This window comes from Ixodes scapularis, unplaced genomic scaffold (genome assembly GCF_016920785.2).
Source record: "Ixodes scapularis isolate PalLabHiFi unplaced genomic scaffold, ASM1692078v2 PGA_scaffold1__304_contigs__length_218370807, whole genome shotgun sequence".
Lineage (NCBI taxonomy): Eukaryota > Metazoa > Arthropoda > Arachnida > Ixodida > Ixodidae > Ixodes > Ixodes scapularis.
Window position 1 is genome coordinate 127,399,639 of NW_024609846.1, and position 20,568 is coordinate 127,420,206.

Genomic DNA, 20,568 nt, shown 5'->3' on the forward strand with positions numbered 1-20,568 from the left:
CCAAAATGAATACTAAAAGTTACAGGATGCTTAAGCTTAGCCTTTAAGAGAAGAGCGCAATAGCAAACATACAACCATATGAACTCCTGCCTGTTCCCAAGCTGCACAAGCATGCCTTGCATGGCTTGCATGGATAAATAGCGTGTCTGGCTTGCAACCGAAGGGTAGTAAGTTTGAGTCCCACCTCAAATGTTTTATTTAACTGTCTGGCAGAAACACACACGTAAAAAATTAATTTTAGGTGGAAAAAAAAGTTTTTTAGAGCAATAATGAAGGCGCGAGACGCAATTTAGTCGGTAGTCACCTCCTTTCCACTTGTCTCTCTCCGCATTTCGGGAGAGGTGGATCGGCTTGACCATCACGTTGAGGTGGAAAATGCGTATGACCATTCCGTGACGTCATAAACTTTGCACGCAGAATTTAAATCTTGCGCCATCAATATTGCTCTAAAGAATTTTTTTTGCATAGAAATAAATTTTTGACGTGCATGTCCCAACCAAACTGTTTCCAAAAAAAACTTTTTTCTTTTCGGGTTTTTTTTTAAGGCAATTGGATTACTCTATAAAGTGAAATCATTTGAGACATGTGGCAACCTTTATTTCGCATTACGTCATGTTTTTTTGATCACCTTCATTACACGCGTGACGTCATGTCTCGCGCAGTGTTGTGGGTTGTTCAAAATTCCCGCGCGAGGTCATGTGGCTGCGACGTCGTGACCCAATCGACCAATCAGGATTTTCTGGTCACAACACCATCGACGCCGGCTTTCTTGCGACAAGCTCCTTTACGCTATCGCATTAAAATTGTGTAGTACTCACGTGTAATGGTCCTACTACAGCTAGAGTTCTCGTTTACCGAAGCAATCTTTTTTAGAACTGATGGATCAGTTCCGTTAGCGTGTTTGCATGTTTAGCTTATATCATGCGTCAATTACCTGATATTTCAGGCATTGGAGTAACAAATAACTCTTGCGCAGGCTTACACGCACTCTAGACACCTTCCATTGGGCTCTGCATCTTGATAAAGAAAATAATGTACACAACTGGATAGCATTTGCGATTCAAGGCATTTTAATTCCGTACACACACGCTACACAGAACATGTCGATGCATCAGTTACATTTACTATTGCAACAGGTAACATTGATAAGTCAGATGCAGGCACAACAGTGCACCTTTTTTTATTCTCTCCCTTTTCTTTCTTCCTTTAGCACACGTAAGTACAGTGGGCTTTCGAAGTGTCGACCCCGAAATGTCTGGGTCGCCAACCAATCACAATGCCTAGCGAAATACCGAAGACTGGAATTAACAACCGTGTTGTGGCGCGTATCACATTCTTCGCGACGCTCGCTGCAGAGTTGGACTCCTAAAACTGCTACAAAGAAGAATGCAACAAAACATATATTATAAATATTTATAGCGTATGTACAAAAATCTTTTTTTTTAAACCTCAAATTTTTTTTTTTTTTTTCTCAGATGTTAGGGCCAACTTGAAAGGAACAGAAGAAATTGGAATGTGTCATGACTCCCAGCTCTCAAAACGAAAACAAAAAACGAGTTTCGACGAAGGGGAAACAGCCAAAAGAAAAACGAAAAGAAGAAAATTAGCATGTTGCCTTAAAACTGAATCCAGGCACCCCCCGGACTCGGCTGCACGGGCGGGGCAAAGTTGCTGGGTGGCCTGCGTGGAAAAAAGATGCGCGCTTTTGAGCTTATTGCCCCGTGAAATTTCTACATGCTAAACCAGTGGTTCTCAACCGCCAATGTCTCAAGGACCCTTATGGATCGAGGGGGAGTGGGCAATATTGAACGATTGCAATGACAAAAGGGGTAAATGAGGGAGACTAAATGCGTGCAAACAAGCTTTGCAGCCCTAAAATAGGGAATAATCAACCCACTCGCTCAGTGCACATGGTTTCGTCAAGAGCCATGAAATAAGCTATGCTTCAGAGTAACGACACTTCAGCAATATTGTGTCTTAAAATCATGATTGCCAGTTATCTGAAGCTTTATCCAAGATTGCAGGGAGTGCTCTTCCGTCCTCCAGGAATGTTGAAACAGGAAGTTGCATGTTATAACCGTGACGATCGACAGTTGCGTCTGCTTCGCACTAGGATGGATGGATGGATGGATGAATACGGCTGAGCCCTTTGGATCGGGCGGTAGCTTACACCACCTAGCCATTTTGTTTTACCATTTAAGCTTAGAATATTTAAATGTGAAATCTATATTCACTCCGCAGTGCAAAGAAAGTGAGGCTATGAAACCCCCTTGCCATCAGTGATTAAGAAAATACCTAGTTTTCTCTCGATTTCTGCCACCATTCACTTAATCTTTGCTTGGTAATCTCTACAGTCTTGAAATCCACTCTCCCTTCGCTGTCTCTAAAACCCAATGACTTTATTAAATCTATGTTGTCTTCGGTAGGCATAGGGTGAAGCCCTTTACAGTAGAGTATCAAGTGCTCAGCCGTCTCGTCCTCCTCTCCACAAGCAGTGCACACTGTATCAATTTCCTGGTACTTCACTCTGTATGTTCTGGTTCGCAGAACACCCGTTCTTGCCTCAAACAGCAATAAGCTTCCCCTAGAATTGTCATAAATGCTTTCTTTGGCAATAACTCTTTTGTTTAATCTATAGCTTTCCAGAGCAGTCTTTGTCTGCATTCCCTCTAGCCACCGATCTCTTTCTGTGGCCTTAACTTTCTTCTTAACTGAGACTTGCTCTTCCGTATCTTCGCTATAGCCCAAAAACCTTCCTCTTAATTTCCTAGTGCGCTGTCTCCACTTTGTGTCTACACTCCTCATGTATAAATAGCTGAAAACCTTTCGTGCCCATTGCTCCCCATCCATTAGCCTCAACCTATCCTCAAATTCTACCTTGCTCACCGCTTCCCTGCTCTCAAATGATGCCCATTCCATGTCTCCTTGTACTCCCTGGTTTGGCGTTTTGCAATGCGCCCCCAAAGCCAGTCTACCTACTCTGCGCTGTTTTATTTCTAGTTTCGCATGCACTTCGGATTTCATGCATAGCACTGCGTTTCCAAAAGTCAAGCCAGGCACCATGACCCCTTTCCAAATCTCTCTCACCACCTCATACCTGTTGTAATTCCAAAGTGCTCTATTTTTCATTACAGCTGCATTTCTGTTGCCCTTACCTATTATATACTTTTCATGGTCTCTGAGATATTCTGCACCATCACATATCCATACTCCTAGATACTTGTATTTATTAGCTCTCTCAACTGTAATATTCTGTATCTTCAGTCTCTCAACTTCATCCTCAATAAAAATCATGACTGCCGATTTTTCGCTACTGAATTCTAAACCTAATTCCTCTCCTTCCCTACCACAGATGCTCATTAATTCCTGCAACTCTGTCCTGTTGTTAGCCATTAGTACAATATCATCCGCATACATCAATCCCGGTAAGGATTGCTGAATTTTTTGGCCTAGCTTACTGTAAGAAAGGTTGAACCCAAGCCCACTCTTCTCTAGTCTATCCTCCAATCCTCTCAGATACAACATAAACAGCAAAGGCGATAACGGGCACCCCTGCCTAAGGCCTCGTCTTATCTCTATTTTCCCTGTCGCCTTTCCTTCCCATGTTATAATCACCTTGTGATTATAACATACCTGCTAGGGAAAATGAGATGGCAGCGCATACCTGCGCTGCCATCTCGGTGCACTAGGCACCGAGATGGCAGCGCCCCCTAGCAGGTCAGGGAATGCAGCGCCGACACTTCAAGCGTAGCTCATTTAGTGGCTCTAGTTTCATCTGTTTAGCTTCATGGGGCTGCCAGCATCCCCAAAACACAAGTTTTAGCGCTTGGCTCAAGCGACGGTCGAAGCCTACTGCTTCAGAGACCCCAAAGAGGCCTTCGGGGACTTCAGGGCATCTGCGAACCCCCATCTGAGAACCACTGTGCTAGACAGTGTCCGTAGCACCACGGTTCTTCAACATCCAATCTGGAAACTCCGCTGTTTCCCGCCCCAGTAAATGTTTGCCAGTTTAACAGGGTGACGAGCACTGGATGGGCTGCTGCAACCATGTTGCCCGGAGCAACTGGCGGCCCCTCGATTTCTGCCCGACGACATAATAAAAGCGCTGTGCCGTTGCTCGCTGCGATCCCGGCGGTGGCGCTGCGGCACAGACGAACGTGACAGACGCCCATTTTGCCGTAGGTTGTTCTGCAGCTAGACAGTCGATGGAAGTCGGAGCAGACGCGAGACGGGACGACGAGACACCCCGCATTCGCTCGCTTCCTTTGCCGGCATTTCTATGACCGATCACTGGGTTCGCAACGTTTAACGACACAGCACGCGGGCCCCAGCTACACAGTAGGCCTTTTGCAAAGCGTGCAGCGCCACCCACGCCGCCGAAAGGAACGCCGGCACTTGAAGTAGAACCGCTTGTAGCACGTGACAAAGGCGACCTCGGAGGTGACGGCGAGTGATCAACTACTTCACCCTCTTGCTCTCTTCAACGTCGCACCACGCACCGGTCGTAGACACATTCCATGCACCGTAACTGCCACTCACCCCGCTGCACTTGCGAAGTCCCCCCAGGGGTCGACGGAGGAGGTCGCCGCCACCGGCGCTCCGTTGTCCACTGCCGCGTCCCCGGCGACGAGTGCCACGGACGGCGCCGCTCCTTCCTTGGGGGGGCTCAGGTCCAGCAGATTGGCCAACCCATGCTGCTGCACCCCGTGGGGGGCCGGAGAGGGCTGCGCGGCGGCGGGGCTACACGGGGGGGGCCTCGCCCCGCTGCCAAGGGGCGCCGAGGGGGGCACCTTGACCCCCCCGGGGGGAGGGGGCAACAGGCCTAGGCCCCCCGTCCCCACCAGCGATGGCTTCGGCTTCGGCTTGCCCGAGCTCGACTTCTTCTGCGCGGGGGCAAAAGAAAGGAACTCTCAACGAGACATGACAGCTGGACAGAGGAACGCACGACCTACTGTACTCCCGGCCTACCCGCCCGGGAGGCTCTTATGGCAGAGATTGAGCCAGGCCAACGCTATACTCTGCGACAACTTTTCTTGGCAATGCAGTGGAAGGTACAGGCCCGCATCCCCTCTCCCATTTTGAGTGTGTGCCGGCTCTCCTCCTCTCCCCAGGAGAGCCGGCACACACTCAAAATGGGAGAGGGGATGCGGGCCTGTACCTTCCACTGCATTGCCAAGAAAAGTTGTCGCGGAGTATAGGCATCACAGACATGAATTGAGCATGAGTGCTGCATCAGCGTTCAGCTCAGACCCGTGTCTTCACTGACCGAACACGAGTCTTAAAGGGACACTGACACCCCCCAAAATTTTTTTTAATTTCTTGCCAGGCGCTTTATTATGGTGTCGGAGGACTACCCAATTAATATTTTGCAACAGAGTAGCGTATTTTTTTAATAAAACCAAAAGACGCAACTGCTCGAAACCGAAACCGAAACCCGATGGAGGTCGGAGAAGTGGAGAGAAGAGAGTGTGTGGCGGAAGTCACGTGGCTACACCCGACCGTGCTTTTTTTTTTTTTTTTTCCCTTTCCCGGTAGCAGACGACATGCGGCGTATGGGAACTGCTCGCCGTGGGATTCTTTTGCAGTTATGTATGTTCCGCTCGTTGTTCTCTACTCCAAGATGAGTTGTTTTGTACATTGAGGAGTTGGAGATAAGTAGTGAGTGCCCGTGGTGAATTTTGATCGGCTCCGAAAAGAAATCACCCAAGATGTTGCGTGAAGAGCTGGCTCACATGTCCCGCGTCCGAAACAGAAGTGGCATTGTGCGACAGAGCTTCCGAAAGATCAACGGGATCGGGACCAATGGCTGGCTGCAATTCCTGTAGACCATTTACCGGCACCTCGGAAAGCGGACGCTACCTGATTTATATGCTCCTTGCATTTTGTGGAAAGTGATTACATTGAGTTCGCAGGTGTCAAAAAGGATATCCCATACCATCTAATTCAGCGACGTGTCGTCCACAACATTTTTTTTTTTTTCTTCAGTAATAATTGTAAAAAAAAAAAAAAATGTAGACATCAGAAAATATTTAGAAAAAAAAAAAAAAAACGTTTCACGGGGGATCGAATTCGGCTCTACTGGGCGTGAAAGGGGACGTCTTTCCCACTGAGCTACTGGGGCATATCGAAAGTGCGGTATCTTTTTCCTTAGTAATAATTCAGCCGATAAACTGTAAGTTGGAAAGTTTGCTGCCGATTTTCCTCTAGCAAAAGCACTCCCGGGTCGAAGTCGGGATGCACCACACATTGGCGACATTCTCACCTGGTAAAGAAATCGTACGCGTGCATATTCCACTCGAAGTAGACACGTCGCGCTTGACGTTTGCGCGAGCGATGTCTTCAGCCACAAGAGCGACGGCTCGGCGACGTCTTCGTGCAAATCGGCTTGGTGGTCGGGCGTGTCGTACGGGATGAATAACAATTCTTTTGACCAGTCCCAAATTTCTCTTTTAAAAGCAGACAAAATTCGCCGGTACCGCGAACGACAGTTCTGAAATAGAGGTACCACGCCCGTCGTCCGCTGCAATCGCAGTCCCTGCGAGTCCCACGATACGCGAAACGACGCATGCACAGAATGCTTCCGGTTGTCTGTGGAACTTTTTTTTCAATCAACATATTTGCAGCTTTTTAGAAGCCACAAAAAATGGGTTTTCTATTTTTTTCTATTTTTAATATTGAGTGTGTGCCTTCAGTGACCCACGAGTTTGATTAAATTTGGTGGTCGCATCGATACCTTAGAAAACGGCCCGTGACCGCGGAAAAGAGAGTGAGCGAGACTCGAACCGGCCAGTTCTTGATCGGCGGTTTTCAAGCGGAAAGAAACCGAATTTCGAGCCGCAAATTCTGTTCTGGGTAGTTGAGCTCTCATATGTCACGTACAACTAAAAACCTCGGCGAGCATAAATACCCTGTCAGTGTCCCTTTAAGGCCCGTTCACACTCTTGCGACCTCTTAAACCTGGGTTCCTTAAAACTTGTTAAACCAGAAAACACACTGGCGCCATCTATTGGGGAGCAGTGTAAACTCGGCGGTCCGGCATATTTTTTTTTATTTCTCGAGAATTATCCTTTCTTTCTTGGCTCGAAAAACTTTTGACAATGTTATAAACGAGCCTTTCTATGGGTATTACGCACATTTGACCTCGAAAATCCCGCAAAACCTTCGCTCTTGTGAAATGCAGTTCCAGGGTCACCGCATAGATGGCGCCACAATGTCAGTATGTTCCCTCATTCTAAAAACATTTAAGAAGTTGTAAGAAATCTCGTCTCTCTCAGTCGTACTCGGTCGCAAGAGTGTGAACGGGCCTTTAGTCAAACTCTGATGTGGCACTCGAGCCCAAAGCCTGGCCCGCATTTGTCTTTTTAGGTGACATTCAAAATTCCACCAAGGCCTTGTTTGCCTCCCCTCACTGTTAGGAGGGCCAGCACTGGTCTATTTCTTCTTGGTGCCCGCTCACATGCAACACTGATGAATTACCGTAATATCCCGAGTCATCGCCCATCCCCGAGCCATCGCCCACCTCGTTTTTTGGGCCAATATCGATTTCCGAAAAAACAGAAAAAACACCGAGTCATCGCCCACCCCTTCAAATACCCCAGCGCGGACTCTGCGATCCGCGAACACTCATCCTACCCGAATGACGCGGTCGCGGACCTTACGGTTGGAGGACGTCCATGACAAAGTAAAACGAAGGAGGGAAAGACACTTCTTTTTGTTTACACATTTCCTCCGTGAGCGACCCCAAAGTGGTCGTGTATCCGTGCGAAAACGATGGAGATAACAAAATAAGAGTTTGTTAACGTAACCGCGGAGTGTTAGGTCAAAGTCTGTCTCCGCCAAAGTAAGGCCACCGCGAACCCGCTCCTTCTTCCCGCCCGTCGCGACCGCGGTTGTGCAATATTTTAGGCAAAGCCAAAGCGTAAATAAAGCTTTGCTGGAACGTCCTACACAGTCGTTTGCAGAGTGTCCCAACCGTGCATTGATAGCCCGCCGTGCACGGACGCACGTATGTACGCACCAAACAAGTTGCGCAAGAGCTTGCAATTGACAAGGCGCCCGACTTGGCCCGACGCCAAAGTATTTGCCAACGCGACCGCCGGCTTTCCCGCTTTCCCAGCATTGCTCTGGGTCGCTTCTTTGGTCCGCTCGCTCGCTCGTTGCGCCTGGTCGGTTTTTCTATTTTCTTGAAGACTTTTCTTTCTTTTTTTTTACTAACTAGGAGAACATAATGGTGACATTCTTTCACGGAACAAACGTTCGCGCTATATGCAGATCGGCGGTGTTTCTAGCGCGTATGCAAGCAACGGACTTCGCTATAGTAAAATATTCTTTCTTGAGCATTTTTTCTATAAAACAATGAAACTAAATCGAGTTTTGAGTTTGATGTATCTCTTGTGCATCAGCGCTAGATACGCAGAGAAAAATAGGCGGTTTTTTCCGCTTTTTTTTTCAAGTGTTTGTGCTCACCCACCGAGACATGGCCCACCCCACTTTTTTAACGAATTTCCGGCTAGGGGGGTGGGCGATGACTCGGGATATTACGGTAGTTCGTTCCGACTAATTTTTCTGAGCTTGTTTTAACTCTACCTTAATTTCGACTTTTCTATCGATTGCTGCGGGAAGAAATTAGGCTTAAAGGCCGACATAAAATCTTAGTTCCCTGCAAGGAAAATAATCCCCCTCGGTGTCTTACTTTCCTGAACAGCATGGAGAGCCACGTTAAGTGGGGCAGAATGTGAAAAAAAAGATGCAAACAAAAGTGGAAAATGCAACATGTATGTCGGCGTTGAAGTCGCAAAAAAAAGTACCACATTCCATCCATACAACTTTGATAGTAAATACTATGAGTGTCAATTGGGCTTTACAGAGAGCTTCTCTAACATAAATTCAGAGCCTGCTGTTGTTCTTTTGTGTTTTGTTCAGAACGTCCTTACAGAGTACAATGGTGAACTCTTGAGGTAAAGAAGGTCTTCTTTGTGGTTTTACAATTGAACCTCGATTTAACGAAGTCATCGGGACCTGCTAATTATTTCGTTAAATCGGAAACTTCGTAAAATTGAGAAAAAAAGACCTCGCGCATAGGCTGCGCGGGGAACCTGAATTTTTTCGTTAAATCAAGAAATTCGTAAAATTGGGTTTTGTAAAATCGAGGTTCAACTGTACTGGAAAAAGAAAAGCGTATCGGTGTGCACTCGCGGTGACCTTGGGAGGTGGTTAAAAAAGCTGTGGACGGAATAAAATATGGTTGCTGAGTTTGAGACGTTTTTCTGTCCCCTTATTTCTGTGACTTCTTACACTTTTTCTTTCAAGTTTCCTTCCCAGTCTCAGGATTTTAACATCACGATCAACATACACCAGCTCAACTGCATCTTGACAATTAGAGCCCTGCATATCCGCGGATTATCCGCGGATATCCGCAGTAAACGGGTGGATGCGGATAAAATTTAGACAAATTTCGGCGGATTGCAGATCGGATGTCAAAGGCTGCGGATGCGGATATCCGCGGATCCGGATCTAAATTTTTGCCCGGTGGCATTCAGTTTGTTGACTGAAGTTTCATCTACAGATTGTTTCGTCGACATGCGACATTCGATCGAAAGGCTTCTCGTGTTTGTTTCATTGAAAAGCCTGAGACCTTTCGTCTCACACAACCCTGCTATTTTCGTAACAAACTTTTTGCGTCTCGCCTGGATTACAGGGGGGAGGGGGGCATGGTTTGGTTAAGCTCGCCTTAGTGAATCGCCCGCTAGCTTTTAGCGGCTTAGTAAAGAAATGCGTTTTCGACAAAACGTCGCAGGGGCATGTCCCCACAAAATGTACAGGTTCGACGAACCGTGTGTCTATGAAATGGATGTCCATGAAAAGTTGTCCACGAAATGTATTTCCACAAAATGCGCTTTGAAGAAACTATCGGTATCCTAAGATCTGATTCTCACTGAAGACTGCTTCAGTTAGTGCGTTTCCTCTCGTCAAAACTGCCATTTATAGAAACAGTAAATATTGCAGGGCATCTATCATCCCGAGAAAGCTAGTACACTGGCAGGGAAAGAGCGGAAAATTTCTCCGGGCAAAGAAGACCTCAAATGTACAAGTCACAAGTAGTGTGGTCATGATTCCAAAAACAAAAGGAATGCCTCGAGAGCGAGCGCGACCCTGTGGCGCCACGGTTTGTAAAGTTTCAATATTAACAGTGCACGCACATAGGCAGCCCATAAACTGCCTGTGTGTTTCTTTTTTCTATGCTTAGAGACCTAGCCAAAAAGTCTGGTAGTTCATATTCGTTCACCTAAGACGCCAGGGAATCTTAGCCAGACGATTATGAACTTCTCTTACTTTTTAATTGTTTGACCGAACTAAAACCTCATAATTTAGTATGCCCTATTTAACCTTTATGTTTTGTTTCGAAAGTACACGTCGGCATAAAATAGATATTACAAAGCAAAAGAATATATATATATATATACATTTTTTTTTTGTGCGGTTTTCTGGGCAGAGTGTTGCGGACTCCTAGGACGATCACATAGCCGACATCATTTTTCCTTCAACGCACAGTGTCTCGAAAAGGCTGATTGCTTTTAATATAAATAGGATGAAACTGATAATGACAAAATGGCACCCCCTTTGAATGGTGTCCCCAAGATTTCTTTGTACAAAAATGAGCAAACAGCTTAAAACGTGCTATATTTTTTCCATTCATGCTTAATGTTACGATATGCAATAAATGCCTGGATTGTGAGTTGGATGCGGTTCCACATTTTGCGGATGCGGTTCGGATACGGATATAAAGTATGCGGATGTGGATCAGAAGTGGATAATCGAACCGTTATCCGTGCAGGGCTCTACCCATGACACGTAAGCGCCCGCCTACTTCTAAAATATTTGAAAAATAAGCAAAGACATATCAAGCACCCTTTTTAGAGTTCTGACCTTACCTATCGTCAGTGACAAGTTAAAGGGGCCCTCCGGAGCTTTCTGCGATCGTCTGTTTATGTTGTTATATTGCGTAGTAGGTGCAAGTTAATATGTATACAAAGTTTTAGATTACAAAACCGTTTATTAACCAGACGGCAGATGGAATATATCGGGACTATTTTCTCTTGGAAGACAGTCCCCCATTCCCTGCCCATCGCTAAAACTTGACCAATGGAAATGCTGCATCTCGCGGTGAATGCGAACGTTATTATTGCAACACGTTTTAAGCTTGTTGTTAATTAGAGTTTGAGAAAAACGCAAACTGATTGTGGTGCGGGAAACGTAGTCCGCAATTATCGCTCCAAAACGAGCGAACTATGTTTTCTCCCCGCAAGCTTGTTCCTAGGGGGTGATGCGTCGGCTCGTCTGCTTCCCGGGGCGTCTGCAGGCTTGTTTGTGGGACATGTGTTCCTTCCTCCCGTGGATCCCGACTCCGAAGCCAGCTTTGCGATCCTTCCACGTCATCGAGTCAAAATTTTCCTTGCCATCTGTGGAATGCGACGGTGAGGTGCGACGAACGACAATTGCCGAGCACAAAGTCCGGGCCCCTTGACGACGGTCCGCGCCTGTTCGAGAGATTCCTTCGCGGGTCGGCGGTCGGCCGCGTTGGTGACGCGCAGTGACGCCGGAATCCTATTGGTTGACGCGTAAAGAGATGCCCCTCCCGTTTTCCGGGATCATCTCAGAAAGGGGGGCGTGCCGGGGACTTTGATAGCAATTTTAATAGGGAAATCCGCCGCGCATGACCGTAATTTTATGATTTTTAGGATCCTTAGGACCTGTAGATTGAGTTACCGCCATAAATAGATCATCGCAGAACGCTCCGGAGGGCCCCTTTAAGAGTTTGTGGGAAGCTCCTCCCACTTGTTTCCACTTTAGCAGAGCGAACGCCGGGGAGGAGGTCGCCTTCTCTCCAGCCTTTGTTCCACTAAAGTGAAAATAGGTGGGAGGAGCTTCCCTTGAATTCTTAACCTGTCATTGACTATAGCTAACCTACACGCTCTCCCATATCAGTAGCTTCTCCCAGCAGGTTGGTGCATAGTAAAGAAGCTTGACACACACGCACTGGTGTACGACGTTGAAGCCTGAAGCATGTGCACTAGTGCAAAGTTGTGAAGCCCACCCTATCATTAGCCCCCTCTACATTTTTGCTCTTGGACCTAACAACCACTCATCCACTCGTTTTCTTTTCTTTCTAATGCATGTCATATTATGCTTACACAGGCTTACCCACTGTAGTGTCAGATAATAAATGCTACATGGACAAACAAGGGGCCTGCAGTGCCATTAGAACACACCTCTGCCTGTCATACGGTGGCCAAAATTTGTAAGGTATGAGCATAGTGCCAACTCACTCCGATGTTCATGTTGATTTTTATCGTCTGGCCCTCCTTAAAGCTCAGGTCCAACTGGGGCTGATCGGGATCGGTGCCACCCTTTTCAAGCTCCTCACTTTTTTCGAGCCACCTGAAAAAAAGTCTTAAGGTTAGTGTATGCATGCACTAACAAAACGGTGATACACTATTCGGTTAGCACGGACGCTCTAAAACAGTCTCAAACTCGTACAGACAGGCACACACAAGAACAGACTTCAACGGCAGATGCCACAGATGGTCAAAATTTTGCTGTGGTGAGAGACTGCGGCGACGACAGCGCCGGCAAAGAAACGTGTCAAAGCATGTTTCGCATCACACGACCGCACAGCACCCGACAAAACCGCTGTTTTGTTTGGATCTGACGAACTTACAGAGCCAGATGAGAACAGTGCCACATACTTTCTGCTTCTGTTGCACATCACTATGCTCAAAAGAATGTAAAGCTGCAGAAAAAGCTGGAAAGATATACTACTTATGAAAGGTTTTCTCGGGGATCCTTTCTTGATGCACCTTACAATCCTAAGGGACGTCCAAACAGGATACTACAAAACTCACGACTCCGGCAAATCGTGCGGCACTCCACTTCTGGCCATCGGGGGAAATTTCCCCCTGTCAAATATGCGGGGGGAAACTTCCCCCCGTCAAATCTCCCCCTCGCTACCCCCAAGGCGGCCTTGCTCTGCTCAACACGTGGGTCCAGAGAGCCACTCACACGCTCTGTTGGCTGTCAGTCAATCGCTCAAGGCCTCTGCCGCTTTGGAAGTCCCGAAAACGAGAAAGGGAAGACTCGAGTGTGAGGGGGCAAGCCAGGCGAGCGCGTGTCGTGTTTAAGGTCGTGTCATCTTCCAGCAGTTCTGTAAATTGGATCGGATTTCCGCGGCTCTTGTTCCTAACGTACTTCATATAGACAAACAAACCTGGTTGGTTTGGAATTTAATAAAATAAATTATGTATTCTTAAAGGGGCCCTGCAATCATATTTAAGTGTCTACCTTTTTTGCGGTTTCCATGTCTCTTGGGGTTCGGGCAAGCCAGCGGGCACGAAGGGAGTAACTAAATGTCAGTGCGTCATATTTTAACCGGACGACGCGGAAACCTCCTTCACCGACGGGGGCGACCCGCGGTACCGAAAGCACGCAAAATGCGACGTCTTTGGTCCCGGGCTTACTACTGGTCAGAGCCGCTAAAAGCTTCCTTTTAGTCAAAAATACAAAATATAAGTGGCGCGAACCGTTTCAATTATTTATAAAAGTAGTTTCTGTTCAGTATTTTAGATCAGAAAAGAAACAAATGATGTTTATAAAGTACGGAAACAAGAAATGACCCGTCGACATACCCACCACCAAGCGGTGGAAAAGGCGGCGCACACTAGAAAGGTGTAGTGGGATCAGACACCGATGAGCAGCGAGCATAGAAAGGTCCCGGGTGTATGCAGTGGCGCTGCGGTCGTAAACGGACTCAGGATCCGACCGGTTCCAAGTGTTCCGAAGGCCTTCGGCGAGCAGGTTTTGCTTGCGTATGGCCGTTTGGCGGTATGGCAGCGTGAAGTGGCTCCCAATCTGAACTGATCTTTATCCCGTGTTTGCTGTCGTTTGTGGCCGATGAAGTGTCATGCCGAATTAGTGTTTAATCGCGCAGCAAATGCATTGCGAGCCGCCCTGGCTGCCCGAGCCCATCCAGAACATGCTTTAGTGGCGCCCTCTCGAGCCGTCGACACGGAGTGCTGCAGCCGTGAGCGCTCGCTGAGCTCACTACCCCTCCTCTAGTTCATGGCCACACAAGCAACCAAGGACGTCATGAAGGAGGTTATTTTTTGCTTGTTTTTGTAATTTTAATTTGCCTATAACTTTTAAAATAAAGCAAAATTCGAGAAAAGAAAAGTTTCATTAGTGCACTCAGGTTTGGTGCAAATTAAAAACCAGTAAAAAAGTCCTTGTAGGGCCCCTTTAAGTTCTCAGTCTTTGTACATACAACTAGAACTCTCACAGTGGCGCACCTCACTTCTTTTTTTTTTTTTCGAGCTACAAGCATAGATTTTGACGAAAAAAAGCCGAGTTGGGGCGGCCGAAATGCACGCTTCGACGCAGGAATCTCCCAAATTCACCCGAAGCCGGACCTCTTCGGCCTTCCTGTCGAGGTGACGGCGGTAGCAAGGTCGGCGACTTCGTGAGCCGTGGGAGATAGACGAGCATCAGGAACACCATTGGCAGGTGGCATATGACGTTAAGTCTGACGAGCACTGACGTTAAAGAAAAGTGGAGAAGGCGAGGAGGAAAGTCGTGAATTTGGGTTGGCCGGCGTCCAAACAGACATTCGACCGACGACTGCCGGACGGTTCAATTTTGACGATTTTTGCAGGAGTCGTGTGGCCTGACGACTGTTGTAGTAGCCTGTTTGTACAGGCCTTTAGCCACCTGCAGCTGCCATATAGAACAAGAAATGAATCGCTTCAAAAACTAGGCTTGCACAAAGATTCAGGTCCAGTTACGAAAGTACAGTGCCAAAAAGGGCCGACTTAGAACATCTTAATGCAGGATCAGCAATATATCATACTGGGTTAGCCACACCTATAAAAAGATACCCTATTTCAAGGGTCAAACCTCTTTATCCATTGCTCATGGCAGTTGGCATAGTATCTGCCCTTTTCCATTTTTGAGCACCGGTCAAGCATGCTTTCAGGTTGGGCATTGAAATCTAGAAAGTGCAAGAAGGTATCATACTTGAAGTGGTCCTGGAGTGCGACGTTGAGATCAAACGAATCCCCTCGGTCAGCAAAGCCAATGCCAATGAATGCCGCTCGACCTGCACGGAAACATTGAAGAAAGTGGTTTCAACGTTTACGGATCTGGTAGATGCCCATTGGAAATGGCACGTTTTTAAAAGTAATTTGGCTATTTTAAGGTAATTCTGAAGTATGTGTTCTGTAATGGCGCCACATGCCTAGCAAAAACAAACCTTCAAACAGACTGTGCCACGATAGAAAAACAAGTCCAAGCAGAGAAGCAATCAGACCCAACTTTTTCTTAATTGTCACAATTGTGATACAGTGGTTCATTTCATTAAAGTTAAATTCATGTTCAGCAACACAAAGCTTCTTTGGATGGCACAGAACCATTTAGAAAAGCTTTCAGCGATGTCATCATGTCAACTTGCTAGCTCGCAAAAATTTAAAAAACAAACGCGGCCAGCGTAACATGTGAAGAGCGAGTGACCAACTGCCTAAAATATGACAGGAAGCAACCACAACTTTAGTAAGCAATAATTGATGCATCAGTGATTGCAGGACATCTACTTCAGTGTTGAGAAAAGGTAAAAATGTTGGCAACAGCATAAACTTCCTACCTCATCTATCAAGAAAAATAGATAGGATGGTAAGTGTATGCTTTGCCAGTTAGCACATTGCTGACCAGGTGTAGCAATTATTTTGTTTCAACTACAAGCAAAAGAGTAAAACGTTTGAGCAGCAATGGCCTCACGTGATCAGCCATGACCCCATCACATATTGTTATCATGACCCAAGGACAGAATCAGTCCCAATAGTGTTTTTCAGTTGCCGTTACGACTGACAATGGCAGCACCACTTGCTCTCCTGGCGAGGAATGTGCATTCTAGTCACACATATCTGGTCAATGGCACTCAGCATTAAGTAAAGTTATGCCCAACTGTCATAAAGGAAGAAATGAGCTGCCTTGGGCAAAGAAAATGGTTGAGTCATGAACCATTACAATTAAACACAAAGGGCAAAAATGTCACCAGAGAAGTTAGACGCATTTCTCACGAGGCAGTTCCAGAAAGATTCCCGAGAAACATAGACAAGAGCTGAATGAAAGACAGGGTGGATGATTATATTTTACTACACGTCACTCGACTCTAATACGCTAAATCCTCTTATCTTGATTAACCTCGATGGTTCACCATGACCGCTAAAGAAAAAGTAGAAGATCTGCAGCAATCATTTCATCAATAACTCGGAAAGCTTCAGGCTGACCCACCTCACTAGCCGACTTTGTTCCCAGATCATTTATGAAATAAATTATTAGGCAAACGACTGCAAAAGGTATAGTCGGCATAAAGTACTAGCCTGCACTTCACCTTACCTCACAGGCACAGGCTTTTTATTGTTTCTAGCAGGTGGCCAGAGAAGACTCGTTCTGCAGCAGCAAGGTGTAGGCTTGGGCTAGCCCATACATGGTGACCGTTGAGGATAAACAGTGCAAAAAGGTGAACACACTATGCTTTGTTCACTCGTAAGCTGACAGTTCAGAGGAAGCTAAGTGCTTACTTGACCAGTCATACGTCTACCTTTTGCCACGAGACCACGCTTCCGCCGTCCATACCCTTGTGCAGAGGCAGGGCCCAGTACTCTGTCCAGGAATTTTTTTCGGAAAAGGGGGGGGGGGGGGGGGGGGGTACTGAAGGCGGCTGCAATGTTTATGACTTGGGGGGTAACCGGACAAAAGCTCATTGGATAGAAGCTCACCGAATAAAAGCTCACTTTTTTTTTTTTGGCTACCCGAACGAAACATGGCCTGGGATAAAGCGTGGATGCGATCGACATTGCACCTTTTTTAGGAGAACTGGTACCACATTTCATGCAATGGTACCAACAAATAAGCAATTACAGGCACAGAAGGTTGAGCAGATAAGATCAAGCTTGGTTGACTCAAGATGTGCTGGAGTACCCCGTGCCACATCCAAGAAACTTCGTCAACCGACGTTTTTGAACCCAAGGGGTGACTTCACTTATTCACTGTGCTTATGTCACGCTAAACGAGCACATAAAGGTTAGGCACAATGTCTCTTCACTAATGCATAGGTTTTCTTGCAGTTTAAATATTTGAAGTGGATAGCTAAGAAAATGAAATTGTTTCTGTCATTGTGCATCATAAATGTATTTGAACTCATGGTGATCTTAAATGGAAAATTAAGCAAAACTGTATTATACAAACCATAAAGTTGCAAATATTTTTAAATACTTTGCAGGTACAGGAGTTGGGCCTTTTGGAGAAGTAAAAGACTAACGACCAATTTAGAAAGCTGTGCGGGATGTTGGATGGGCTGGCGTTCGTTCCACCACAGCTTGCGCTCAAAAGGCTAATCTACATCAGAGAAAAGTCTACCAGTGACACAGGCGACCTGCTGAACTACTTTGATTGCACATACGACCAAAGTTTTGCCTGGAACGGTGAAATATGTACAACGCCACTCTTCAAGATGAAGACCGAACGAACAAACCCTGCAAAGGACGAAACAATGGGTTCCCAAAAGCTTGTCAGCCACACTCATCCAAGCGTCTGGAGGCTGATTGAATGCCTACAGAAAGATCAGGTGCTTGTTGCCACGGCACTGACTAAAGCCCGGAAAGGCAAACCCCGAGTGAAGCGGGTGCGAAAAACCACTCCGTGCCTTCAGAACCGTCTGAAAAATATTTGCGAGGGGTTCCAGGTACACCGAGACCTACCGAGACTGCTGGAGGTAGTAGAGGACTGCATTCGCTTCTAACCAAACAATAAATAAACTTGTTTCCACTCTAATCAACAAACCATGTGCCTATCAGATTTATTTATCGTTCCCTTTTAGTGCCGCGCGTATGCACCAAGTTGTCCACATTCGTGGCACGCGTTAAGACACGAGTGTGTTGGGGTGCGGAGGGGGGAAGGGGGGTTTAGAATTAATGTGTATATTATAGGGTTGGTTGGATTTCGGGGGGGGGTGGGGGGGGGGGAGGGGGGGTTCAGCCCCATAAGCCTCCTCCTTGGCTACGCCAATGGCGAGGTCAGGTGATGAAAGGGAGGCAGTTAATTGGTCCCGTAAGCATGTAGCTCCCATTGCACTGCCAGCTTAGAGGTGAACGAAGTATAGCACTATGCGTCCTATTTTTCACCTGTATATCTTCAAAGCCATTGTTGGCACACCCTGAAATGCTGCAAATGTGAACTAGCCTACACCACAAGTTGTACACTGACACGATTTTGTGTGAATTTTCAGGAACACAGTGGGTCAAGGTTGTCATGACGTCACACTTTTCATTCTTCAAGCACCTTCTGTGGTGGCGTGAGGAGTTAGTGACCACCTGCTAACGTCTTTAAAAAGGTCAAGTACCAGAATCATCCTGAAGCCGAATGACAAAGTAACGGCTGGAGTCCACCACCGCTTCCACAGCAATGCCTGGGTACTTGTCGATGGGGCACTTTGCAAAGAGTTCACCTGGATAGGTACAAAAAAGAAACAATGCCACGAAAATTCACCACCTGAAGGAAGGAACACATCTCAGTGACGGAGATGAATGATGACTATGCGGGGTTGGCACATACCAGAAATTTTGTCTTCGAGCTTCAATGTGCAGTCTTTTCCTTTGGTCACCAACCGCATGCGACCAGTCCATTCTGGGGCATCCAATTTCCAGTCGGCGGCCCTGCACTCAAAGGCGGTCATCAGAGTGAATAGAAAGCGGAGTACTTATTCAATGAGTGCACAAAACCAAGTCTATGTGAATCAGTGTAAGTTTGAATAGACCGCGTAAACGTACTCAATGAGGTAACCGATTCGAAAAAAATAAAAGTGGGCTGATGCGGCCGAAGGGTTCTAATAAGACACGCGCGAAAGAATATACTATGAGGAGCACGAAGCAGCGATCCCATCTTAAATTGGGCGAGGTCTAGGGTGCGTTGTTATTGATTAAGGGTTGAGGAAACTGTTAGAAAGGATAGTAGGAGTAGGAGGCGTCGTCGGAAATTGAGTTTCCGGACAAACAGGAGGCACGGCCGTGAAACGTTTTTTTGTCAATGCCATCCTCGTCAGTTTCGCTCGCGATCTACCTTCACTCGACGCTGAAGGGCATCCCACACTACAGAATCCCACCATTCGGTCGCACACTACTCGACTTACTAGTGAGGTAAACCTGATTTGCTCCGCCAAAGCCAACAAAAATACTCCCACAACTACTCATGATCGACGGCAGTCAGCGCGACGTCCTTGTAACTATTCCGTACGGTTCGCACGAAGGGGTATTAGGACGCTAAGTAGAGAAACGATAACCTCGGACTCACCTGTAGCCTCTGTTCGTCGCCCTAGGAGGGATTTTATAAACGTAGACTTCGTTTTTAACCAGCAAAATGCTCTCGTAGTCTTCCATACTGTCGGCGATGGCAGTGACGCCTGGCGCGACTGCGGAGCGCCTTGCGGACGAAATCGGCAATGATGATGGGTGGTTGCCCGCGAGATTCGAATTATAGCGTGACAAGGTCGCCAGTGCTGCGGCAAGGCCACGGTGTGGGCAAGGCCACCACCGACGTCGGTCGGGTGTTGCGGAACGCCTTTGAGCCCCTTTTGTGTTTCCTCATTGCAAAACATGTGGTACCTGTGTTGTTTTTCAGCGACACGCGTGACGTCTGAACATTTAGTGGGAAAGGAAGAAGTAATGAAGTCACGAAGTCACACCGATTTACCTACGCTGAATGGGTGTAGGCGCCAAACGCTCTCGGAACACAACCACTCGTGCACAGCACTCATTCCGCTGGGCGTAAACTTTCATCACCCAGAACCGCGGCGGATATTTTAGAATTTTTGTTTCATTTGTACCCACGATGAGAGCATTCATGTGAAAACGACAGAGGGAAGCTTTAGTCGTCCCGCCGACGGAACGAGCTTTCTACCTCCGATAGTGCGGTTATCTCCGATAGTGCCAGCTTAACGTATCGCGCACCTCGGGCGCGCGAGCGCCGCCAAACTGGCTAAACCACGGCGAAGGCATGCCTCATGCTTTCCGCCGCGTCGTGCCGTTGGCTGCGTCACCGAGGTCGAGCGCAGCCAACGTAACGTAGCGCAGAACGTGGACCTTTGATTGGCCGGCGAGCAGAAACTCGAGGGATCCGGACATTTCGGTGTGGGTCGTTTCGGTGCTTAAGGGGTATTCACACGAGGGAGAAATCCCCGGGATTTCGCCCTCGTGTGAATACCCCTTAAGGTGCGCGGCGTGTGTGTGTAGGCCACCGTTGCTGACCGTTGTAAATGGAGCATGGGGGGGAGGGTGGGGGGCACTCTTCGGTGTGAGACTTTTCGTAGCTTTAGTGGCTTTAGGCGCCCGTTTTCGAGTTGAGCGGCGTCGGCGCCAGCGTAACCGCGCTTTGCATTATGGGACGTTTCCCATGATGACGTCACGAGGGTGAAGTTTTCCCGCTAAATTTGGCGGGAAATGTTTTCGCTAAATTTAGCGGGGAAAT

The 20,568-nt window shown here is 47.2% G+C and overlaps 1 protein-coding gene across 1 annotated transcript; it reads right to left on the bottom strand.

Annotated features, from left to right (window-relative positions):
* Positions 1-1,047: 1,047 nt before the first annotated feature.
* Positions 1,048-19,522, bottom strand: LOC8039325 (NECAP-like protein CG9132). Its single transcript, XM_002413304.4, has 7 exons — positions 19,396-19,522; positions 18,661-18,761; positions 18,449-18,553; positions 15,067-15,148; positions 12,327-12,438; positions 4,540-4,883; positions 1,048-1,680 (listed from the first exon to the last, which is right to left on the bottom strand). Exons 1-7 carry the CDS (start codon positions 19,479-19,481, stop codon positions 1,617-1,619), a joined length of 894 nt encoding a protein of 297 aa, XP_002413349.3. The 5' UTR covers positions 19,482-19,522; the 3' UTR covers positions 1,048-1,616.
* Between the last annotated feature and the right edge of the window lie 1,046 nt (positions 19,523-20,568).

Coding starts and splice junctions, on each gene's coding strand:
- LOC8039325 (XM_002413304.4), bottom strand. CDS start 19,481: ATGGAAGACTACGAGAGCATTTTGCTGGTTAAAAACGAAGTCTACGTT. Junction 12,439..15,066: donor GCACTCCAGGACCACTTCAA/GTATGATACCTT, acceptor ACTTTTTTTCAG/GTGGCTCGAAAAAAGTGAGG. Junction 4,884..12,326: donor AAATCAACATGAACATCGGA/GTGAGTTGGCAC, acceptor GCCCCCGCGCAG/AAGAAGTCGAGCTCGGGCAA.